Consider the following 10,576-nt stretch of genomic DNA (forward strand, 5'->3'; position numbering starts at 1 on the left):
CCTGGCTCCTTGTCTCCCAGGCAGGGGTGGGGGCACACATAGGGTGCCCAGTGATGGTTGGGGATGTTAGCCCCTCAATATTGCAGGGTCTGAGATCCTTGCCTCAACATATTTACATGGCTGAAGCCCCTTGCACCTCCTATACCCAAATCCCTGGACAAGATACTCCCTCTATACACATAATTCCACATACAGAAGCTGGGCTGGGCTGGCCTGGCCATGGGCTCTGTTTTGATGCTGCTGATGGGGCAGCAGGCTAACTGAGGAGGTGCAGTGCAGCTTGTGTGGTCTACACATCTCTACCCACCCCAGCACCTGCTACCTGAGGCAACTGCCTCATTCTGCCTAATGGTAGAGCCATTCCTGGCTGCACACAGTAAAGGAACACCACAGCAGGCAGCCAAGATTGGGCTGAATCCTGGGGTTTCTATGGGGCTTATTGGATCTCTGCCACCCAAGTAGCTGCGTAGGCCTCTCTCCACACTCTTCCCTGGCACAACATGTCTGGTTCCACTTTCTACCTGTCTCCCCACCAACTTCCCTTTCCCATGCATTCCTCTACTTTAAGAGAAACCTCATCCCATATGACTGTGCTGTATACAGACCTCCAGTTCCTGGTTGTCCTGCTCCCGCTGGAGCTGCAGGCTTTGTGGGCGCTGCAGGCTTTGTGGGCGCTGCAGGCTTTGCGGGCGCTGGCTTCCCCATCCTCTCAGTCTTGTCTGTGAAACAACAAGCTAGAATGAGACAACAACAAATGGAGAATAAGGCTATGAGCACATTAGGTATAGAGCGGCAACTCTCAGTATTAGACAAACCAACATAAAGATGTTGTTGAGTCCAATATAACCGAAACGTCTTTCTTTTTCTTGTTCTGGCTAAATCTCAGTTTTAAACCAAAAGAGATGTTCCATATGGATTCCAAGGCATTTTTAAAAATTGTTTTAGGTAATATAGCACATTCTCATTTTGCATCCTATCCCTCTCCCTTAACTCCTTGACATCTAGCTTACAGGACTCCAGTAAGATGTTCCCCATTTAATAGATAGTGTGGGACCTATGAGGTCTTCAGATGTTCCTGGGTGTCAACTCCCTCCATCACAGGGCCACATCTTCCCCACCTTTAATGGAAGGTATATTCATTTAATTATATAACTACCTCCTGATCATCAGAAAAGATGGAGTACTAGATCCGGTCTCAGTTGGAGAAATCGAATTGACTTTGGAGACCATGTGTTGGTCCTGGAAAAGAAGTAGGGGGAAGCTGTTTTCCAGACTCTCCAAGTGTGCCATTTTTTTTTTTTCTTTTTGCAAAGTCCCAGCCTAACATCTGATGCCGTGGCTTAAAGAAGAGGACTGTTGTCTAATCCCATTTCTAAGCAATCTGAACTAGCAGCCCTTGATATGCTAGTAAATGGGTTTTTCCAAAGAATTGTATTTTCTGGATCATGATCTGGATCAGGATTTACAACCTGGAACCATGAATCTTAGCAGGGCACCTGTACACAGCCCTAGAATATACCACCACTCACTTTCATTGGGTGACCTGAATTCTAGTATTTAAAAGAGAAAAACCATCTGTAGTTTATAAGAGCTCCCTATCATTTTCCTCTTGGTGACCTTTCAGTCCTGGAATGAGTCTCTGCAAATATCATAGCTTGTAAGGAAAGTGTTACACCCATCAGACCTCTTTCTGTTTAGTTACCTTGGTGTTGTCATGGAACATCTTTTCTCTAATTTCTTCTTAAGGTTGTTTCATCCTCCCACTGGCTAAGAACCACCTCCCTTGTGATGTCAGGCATTCCAAAACTCCTCCCATTTAGGCTATACCATTTCCTGATTGGCTGCTCATCATATCCAATCAGCATGCCACATAAAGCATAAGCCCAGGAAAATGTTTATTTCAGATCTGTTATACTATATTTATATATTTTCAAAAGTTACTGCAATTTTATTTTTGAACGATTACAAACATATATTTTATTCAGTCTCTAAGAGCTGCAGTTTTGCATGCACAGCTTTCAAAGTTCTCAGAGATTTGGGCTGTTTCTGTCCTTTGGTATATCAGCTCAAGGTTTTTAATTTCTGCAGTGAGAATCTTAGTCTTCTATTCATGCATTTGTCACACCTATGCAGTGCCCTCTTCATTGCATCCCACAATATAAGGGTGCCTATGTCTGGCAAGTCATTTTTCTTTAAAGTAAAGGTTCAAAGATTTCGTTAACCATTCTTTAGAGACTGCATCAGTGAGATGACCAGTGTTAAAGTACCAGTTCCAGGTCCTGGGGGGGGGGAGTGTGTGAAAATTTAAGTTATGGAGACTGGTGAATGATCAGAGACCATTATAGACCCAATTTCTGCACCCACCACCTGCCCTTTGGTATTAATATTAGGTCTATACGGCCTCGGTCCTGTATACCTGAAGGAGCGTCTCCACCCCCATCATTCAGGCGGGACACTGAGATCCAGTGCCGAGGGCCTTCTGGCGGTTCCCTCATTGTGAGAAGTGAGGTTACAGGGAACCAGACAGAGGGCCTTCTCGGTAGTGGCGGCCTCCCTGTGGAACGCCCTCCCATCAGATGTCAAAGAGATAAACAACTACCTGACATTCAAAAGACATCTTAAGGCAGCCCTGTTCAGGGAAGTTTTTAATATGTAACGCTGTATTGTTTTTAACGCTTGATTGGGAGCCGCCCAGAGTGGCTGGGGAAACTCAACCAGATGGGCGGGGTATAAGTAAATGATGATGATGATGATGATGATGTCTATGCATTACATTGATTTACGGAAGAAACATGAGAATTCCGTGCCTTCTGGATGCAGTGCCTACCAAGTGTCCACCAGGTTCCATTCAGTTAATATTTCTGCCAAGTGTGGGTTGAAGATTTTGTTCACAGATCGGTGCCCACTTTGGTCCATTGTTTCATCGCTGCTGCAATTGAATCTCTCCTTTAAAATGGTCTAATTCTGTTAGCGTCTTCCAGAGAAAGTCCTGTGCTGAACCTTGTCATGTTAACTTTGCCATCTCAGTGAATTCCAATAATTTTATTACCCATTCCTCCACAGTAAGTAGGGTTCTATATTTTAATCTTTCTGCATGCAACAATCTCGCTGCTGTAACCATATATTGGAATAATCTTCCAAAATCCTTTCCCAATTGGATATCCAGTAACCCTAAAAGAATAGGTTCTGGGTTCAATAGGATTTGTTGTTGTTGTTTAGTCGTTTAGTCATGTCCGACTCTTCATGACCCCCTGGACCAGAGAACGCCAGGCACTCCTGTCTTCCACTGCCTCCCGCAGTTTGGTCAGACTCATGCTGGTAGCTTCGCGAACACTATCCAACCATCTCGTCCTCTGTTGTCCCCGTCTCCTTGTGCCCTCCATCTTTCCCAACATCAGGGTCTTTTCCAGGGAGTCTTCTCTTCTCATGAGGTGGCCAAAGCATTGTAGCCTCAGCTTCAGGATCTGTCCTTCCAGTGAGCACTCAGGGCTGATTTCCTTCAGAATGGATTGGTTTGATCTTCTTGCAGTCCATGGGACTCTCAAGAGTCTCCTCCAGCACCATAATTCAAAAGCATCAATTCTTCGGCGATCAGCCTTCTTTATGGTCCAGCTCTCACTTGCATACATCTCTACTGGTTCAGTAGGATATTAACCTTTAAAATCTGCTGTGTCAATGTATGTAATTGTATGCAATTTTTTTTGGCCTTTTTACATGTCCGACAAGCATAATAAAATGTCCTTTCATGTTCTTCACACTTCCAGCAAACATTTGAAATACCCTTATACATTCCATTTACAGGTTCTCAAGAGTTAAGTACCAACAATGCTTCATTTTATAAAAGTTCTCTTTAAGATCATAACAGAATATGAATTTTAACCCTTTTGTCCACATATACCCCACTGTTCCACCTGTATATTATAACCATTTTTGCCCATTTCTGGGCCCTCACAGAGGTATTTCAGCTTTTACTTTGATAGCTTTTCACATCCTGTCAATCCCCTCCAGTTGGATAACACAAACTGGAGGAGGGAATCGGGGTCCTCTTGGTTGTGGGAAGGCTTGCCAGAAGAATTCCTGCCAAGGGGAGTCCATCTGCTATGTTTGGAAGAATGGGTACCCATCAATTTAAGAGGCGTAAATAGAGTGTCTTCTAGCCTCATCTGCACACAATAACATGCACAAACAAACAAACAAACAAAAAGAAAAAAATGCTATTAAACTATTTGCTTTCTCCAGGCCTCTCACCCGTATCCTTCTGTAGATCTCTTGCCCACGCCTTCCTATCTAAGCAACCTGCCTTCCCATGGGCTTCCCACCAACAAATTCCACAAGCTTCCTGCCCGCAAACCTCCCACTCACCCAGCATCATTCATTAACCAGTTTTCCTTCCTAACTGACTCCTGGTGTGGTGCTCCATCTTCTGTCAGTGGACCTCCCACCCTACTACCCACGGCAACCTCCTGCCTGGCACCATAATCTAGTGAAAAGTCTCCTTACTGAATGCCTGCACAGCTCAGTGCCAGATCAGGTCACGCAAGATAGCTGTTTGTAAAGGAACAAGTTTCTTTGCTTTCTGACATACCCGGGTATCTCCCCAACAGGGGATCGCTGAGCAGCAGGGGCAGCTAAACTTGATCAGATAAAAAGGGAAGATGAAGAAGAAACTTACTCCCTTGCATCTGAAGCATCCCGCTTCACGGCAGCTGAGTAAGAGAATGAACAGAGATAGAGTTCAGAACCCCTCCCTGGTTGAACACCCCATAACCCTCTTTGGTCAAAGCCTCCCTTTCTGAGCAATCAGGTTTGTAAACAGAACCCCAGTGTGGGGTAGAGTCAGGTAAAGGAGAGGAAAGAAATAATTTTGGTTGCTGTAGTGACTCACTACCTTCAACCTTCTTGTCAGTGTACTGCTTTTAACCATACTCACGTCGTCCTGTGGATCCTGGGATCCTCTGTTGACCAGTCGGATCTTGCCTTTGCTCCCTTGGCTGGGTCTTCGGGTGATAGTTGATTACCGCCCATGAAGAAAAGGGACAGCAAAGGAAAAATCTCTGGGCTAAAGGTTGCCCAGTGGCACTGGATCTCTCAGGATCCTCCTTTACCCTCACAGGAGAACCAAGTGTGGCGTTCGTACGGAGCCCCTGGTCGTCTCAATGACTATTGACCCATACACCACTAAGGTGTTGATGTTAAATGCTTAATACCACACACTTCCCATAGTCTTTTCATTAGTCTTGATGTGAAAGAAGAACCCAAGTCAATGACTATTTCACTGGCAAAGCCCAATCTACTCATATAGTTAATTAAAGCAGTTGCCACAGTTTCCGTTTCAATGTTTCGCAACGGAATGGCTTCTGGATATTTGGTTGCGTAATCCACTATGGTGAGGATGTATCTGTTTCCCCGCCTTCTGGTTCTAGGCAAGGGCCCTATCAGGTCCAGCCCTAACCGTTGAGAAGGGGTTGATAGGCAAGGGGCACAATTTGGCTTTTGTTTTGTCTTGACCGGTGCCTCTTCTCTGACATATGTCACAGGCTTGACGGTATTGTTTTATTTGTTTCCCCATGCCTGGCCAATAAAAATTTTGAGCCACTCTCTGTTTTGTGCGTGTAATACCCATATGCGCTCCAAATACACTATTGTGAGCGTGCTGCAGGATTTTGCCTCGATATTCATGTGGGATTACTAACTGTCTTCTCACTTCTTCACCACCACCACCCCTACATGGTGGGACAAGGACTCAAAGTACCTTTGTAATTCAATATCTTCTTTTTGCTTTTTGGCAAAACTTGGGGTTTGACTTTTAGTCAAAGGAAACAAAAAGGTGTTTTTTCTTTCCTCACACTGATCACCCCCTTGCTGTCCTTCAGCATTGTCTGCCTCTGCTACTGTATCCACCCCATCACGATTAGTTGACTGTGGGCTCCCTTTTGCTCTGGTAACTATGAAAGTACTCTGCACATGTTCTAAAATGTCCCAAACAATGAGTACAGGGGCGGGAATTTCTTCCGAAAGGGCTACCTGCCACTTCCCTGCCCAGTTTTTGAACCTGACATCTATTTCCGCCACCTTCAGGATCTCTGCTTGTTTCAAAATTCCTTTTAATTTCATTACTTTTCCTGGAATTATGGCCTCATCCTTGATTATCTCCGGGTGGACTATAGTGACTTGTGATCCCATGTCCTTTAACCTGAGATATCTTTCTCCGTCTATTCAGATACACTCTCCAGCATTCTTTAACAAGAGATTATCTTCTTGAATCGCATAACAGTGTGGGACTTTGGCCTCTACTACCTCAGCAGGCTCGGGCCCAGTTGGCATGTCCGTTTCCTTGACAACCTGACTAGTTGGGCCCTGCTCCACAGGCTGCATACAATATGTCCGTTTCTGTGTGGTGCTATAACTAGATGTTTCTTTTCCTAGTTTACAATCAAACCTTTTATGACCTAATTTTCCACATCTCCAGCATGAAATGTCTTTGAAATTACTTGTTCTATTGACTTTTCCCTCAGTAAACTCTGTATGGGTGTGTGCCTTCTCATGTGGGCTTTTTGATGAGGGGCTGCTTCTCTTATCAGTTTCTGAGGTAATCTTTCCTTTGGTTTGCTGAAATTTATTCTTGTTTGTTTCCCAATATCTCCCACCAAATTTTGGCCCATCAAATCCATCGACTCTGATTTCATTTATTTTATTGGCTAAACCAGCTGCTTCCTCTATTGTCTTGGGGTTCCTTTCTTTTTTCAGGTACTTCAATTGGCCATTTATTGTGTCGTAAAATTGCTCCAATGCTATTACTTCTCTAATCTTGGGTACCATGTCTGCATTCTCTTGCTCTAACCATCTCGTGAGGTAAGTTTTTATCTTTGCACTAAGCTGCGCATAGGTTTCCTCCCTCACCTTTGTCACACTTCTAAATTTTTTTCTCAACTGCTCTGAGGTAATCCCAAAGCGGGTGTATATTAACTGCTTGTACACCTCAAAATTTCGGGATTGTTCCTCAGTCATTTGAGCATATATTTCGACGAGAGGACCACTTATTCTAGCTCTCAAGATCATCATTTTATCTTCCTCTCTCACTTGAAAATCGTGACAGGCTCTCTCGAAAGATACTAGAAATGCTTCTGGGCTATCCTTATCTCTAAACTCAGGAAAGCGTTTTAAATCTATCTTCATTTGATTCTGCCCATCAGTGTTATTACAATTTTCTAAAACCGTTAATTCCAACCGTCTGATCTCTAACTGAAACCGCGGCTGTTCCCTTTCCTGCTCCGCCCTCACCTTTTCTATTTCCAATTCTTGCTCAAGCCTAAATTGTTCAGTTTCTTGTTAAAGCCTAATTTCTTCCTGTTCTGTTCTATTTTTCTCAAACTCTAATTTCAAGTTATATTTTTGTAATAATTTCCACTTTTCAAAATCCCCTGAGAACTTTGGAACCTCTACTTCAGGTGGGGTTTTAGTCATTTCTTCTACAGTGGTGCCCCGCAAGACGAACGCCTCGCAAGACGGAAAACCCGCTAGATGAAAGGGTTTTCCGTTTTGGAGGCGCTTCGCAAAACGGATTTCCCTATGGGCTTGCTTCGCAAGACAAAAATGTATTTCGAGTTCCTGCAGGTTTTTTCCCCTTCCCCCCCTTTTTCTAAGCAGCTAAGCCGCTTATCAGCTGATCCGCTAAGCTGATAAGCCGCTAAAAGCCGCTAAACCACTAATAGCGCTAATCCGCTAAGCTGTCAATGGGCTTGCTTCGCAAGACGAAAAAACTGCTATACGAAGAGCCTCACGGAACGGATTAATTTCGTCTTGCAAGGCACCACTGTATTCTCGTTTCCTCCCCCTGGGGATTCCCATTCTCTTCTCCAGAGCTTTCATATGGGTTTCCCTTCACTGGGTGCTTGGTCTTCTAGGGTGGCATTATGGGTGAGTCAGTATTTTGCACTAATTAAATAAGAGACTTTTACTCTCAACACTGTTCCTCCCGGCTTGGCTTTTCAAAACCCTGGTCCCCAAAGTGTAACTTTAGGTTTTTTAGCATCTAACCTTTCAAGCTTACTTCCTCTGATCCTGAGCCTAAGCCTCCGCCAGAACAATCTTTTGAGATCTCTTGCTCTTATTGTTATCTCAGCCACATGGCAATCTGGGGTTTATCCTCAATCACACCCTTGAGCCAGGTAATCTCTTCACCGATTTACCCTTCCCCTCTGCAAGTGTATTGCTTCCCCTCATAGGCTCTTAGACTTATCGAATCCCGCAGCTGCTGCCAATTTTGTGGCATTCGTACGGAGCCCCCGGTCGTCTCATGGACTATTGACCTGTACACCACTAATCCGCTGCCACCAACCAGGTCCTCCCTGGAAAAATCACTTCAGTCTCAGTCAGTTTTTCAATTAATAAAGAAGAGTGTATTTTATTTCAGACACAAACAAAACTTTTACAGCGTTCCAAACGTTGTTGCTCTTTACTTTCTTAGTCTTATTTTCCTCTTTCTATCTCTTCTACCTCCCCAGACTCAAGAACCCACGGCCCTAACTGTCTCTCTATTACCAACTGCCTTTCCCAACCAGCCAACCCACTGAAACCCACCCACTACCCACCAACAACTCCCAACCAACTCCTCCCAGAACTGGTTTTATAGACTCACTGACTCCACCCCCCTGGGTCCTGTCTGTGCAACCTATTTAACTATTTCCCCTCCAGCACTCTCTCATATATGTTAACGTCACACCAAGGTCCCTTATGTTATGAGTACTAAGCTCAATGTTTACATCACATGATGGGTCTAAGCGTGGGACAGGAAGTTCCAATCTGTTCTCAGAGTTGTGTTCTCAGTGTAACATGAAACCTTCCTGTTGCTTGTGTCCGGGAGGCATGAGTCAGTTGCTCGGAGGATTCTGAGAGAGAAGTCATGCTTTTGTACAGTGTACAGTGCGGGAATAAAAGTAGAATCAAATAGACTACTTTTCCAGACTGTTTTCTTTCTCCTGCTGCTATGCAAGGGGGAAGGGAGTGTGCACCTTTCAGGAGGGAGGTGTCGCTTATCCAAGACCTCCCTGGTCTGTCCGGATGCCAGCCAGGGTAGGTCACCGGCAACAGGCCCCAAGAGCCTGGGAAGAGGAGCCAGCCTTTCCCGAGGGGGCCAGTTTCCAACACCTTAGTGGTTGCCAAAATGTTAAAGGAAAAATTTGTGGCTCACTTGGATTGTCAAACAATGATGCCAGCCAAAATTATAGGAGCAAAACAGCAGTCAGTAGGCCTGATCTTTACTGTTGCAACAAGACTTCAAATTACCACTCGGAAGAAGCAGAAAGAGGCCCTGAAGAAAGGAAGGCTATCTTTTTTTATAAGTTTCCCATATTACCTGTGATGGGACGATGAGCTGCTTGTGCGTAAAATGCAAGTCCCTCAGAGTTTGATCAGGTTTTCAAACCTCTGCCTGTGACGGAGCCCCTCCAGCATGGCTGCGTCAATCACTAGTAGAATCCGAAAGTGGCTGCTTTCGGAATCTTTTCCAACATAAAAGCTCTTTAACGGAAACACGTCGTCTGGCCTCTCGGCGTGACAGTTTCCGGCGAGGTGTGGGTGTCCCTATAGGAGGTCCTGAGACCTCCCCACTGTTTTCGCTGGAAGTGTCTCTGAGCCATCCCTCCGACTCACTTTCCCTTGGAGTTCTTGCTCGCCCTCTACTGGTTCCCTCTTCCGCTGCTACTCCTCTCTCAACCTCAGTGAGCCTTTGCGCCCCCGGCGCTTTAGATGGCAGTTCCCTGACATCCACCTCCCCTCCAGGGCCCCCTTCACCCCCTCCCGTCTCCTCCCCTACTGGCGGTGAGGAGGTAAAACCCCTGAAAGAACCTCCCTCATCTTCCGACGTCGCGAACACTTCCCTCCACTTGTTGCTGTTCCTACTCTCTCGGTAATCTTCGTCATCGGAGTCCACTCCCTCTTCCAACTCCGACTCCGCGAACCCTTCCATTTCCTCTTCCTCATCGGTGGTGCCGAAATACTCCCTCCTAAACCTTGCTATCGGCTGAGGTTTCCTCGGGAACCTTTGGTGGAACGTTTCTGTTAAAACCTCGTCATTGACTTCCTCTGCACTTACCCAGGTGTTTTCTGACTCCGGTTCCCCTTCCCACGCCACCAAATACTCCACCTGATTTCCCTTCCACCTGGAATCGAGGATTTCCGCTACATGGTTGCGGCGTTCCCTCTCTTCCAAGGCTGGTCCCCTGACGTACTCCCCTTCACGTCCCCCCCTGTATGGTGACAGTAACGACCTGTGGAACACTGGGTGCAATTTCATGTGGTTGGGTAATCGGAGTTTGAAAGCTACCGGGTTGACCTGCTGAATGACCTCAAAGGGTCCCAATCTTCTGGGCCTCAATTTCTTACAACCCCCTTTGAACGGCAACCCTTGGGTTGACAACCACACTTGATCCCCCACCCTTATGGTTTCACCTTCCCTTCTGTTCTTGTCTGCCTGCTTCTTATATTGTGCCTTAGCCCTTTCTAAGTTGAGCTGGAGCTGATGATGGATCGCTTCCATCTCTTCTACAAAATGTTCAGCCGCTGGGACGCTCCATCT

At 45.6% G+C, this 10,576-nt stretch overlaps 1 protein-coding gene across 8 annotated transcripts in view; it reads right to left on the reverse strand.

Annotated features, from left to right (window-relative positions):
* Window positions 1-1,239, reverse strand: part of LOC309377688 (CD209 antigen-like protein D) — a 109,275-nt gene extending 108,036 nt beyond the window's left edge. For all 8 annotated transcript variants that reach the window (XM_081925318.1, XM_081925319.1, XM_081925321.1 and 5 more), the window contains exons 1-2: window positions 1,157-1,239; window positions 606-734 (exon numbers count right to left, since the gene is read on the reverse strand). In XM_081925318.1, coding sequence (XP_081781444.1) covers window positions 606-705 — 100 coding nt within the window. In that variant the 5' untranslated portion in view covers window positions 706-734; window positions 1,157-1,239. The remainder of the gene's footprint in view (window positions 1-605; window positions 735-1,156) is intronic.
* Window positions 1,240-10,576: the final 9,337 nt, after the last annotated feature.

Source organism: Podarcis melisellensis (assembly GCF_964234715.1).
Source record: "Podarcis melisellensis genome assembly, chromosome: 9".
Lineage (NCBI taxonomy): Eukaryota > Metazoa > Chordata > Lepidosauria > Squamata > Lacertidae > Podarcis > Podarcis melisellensis.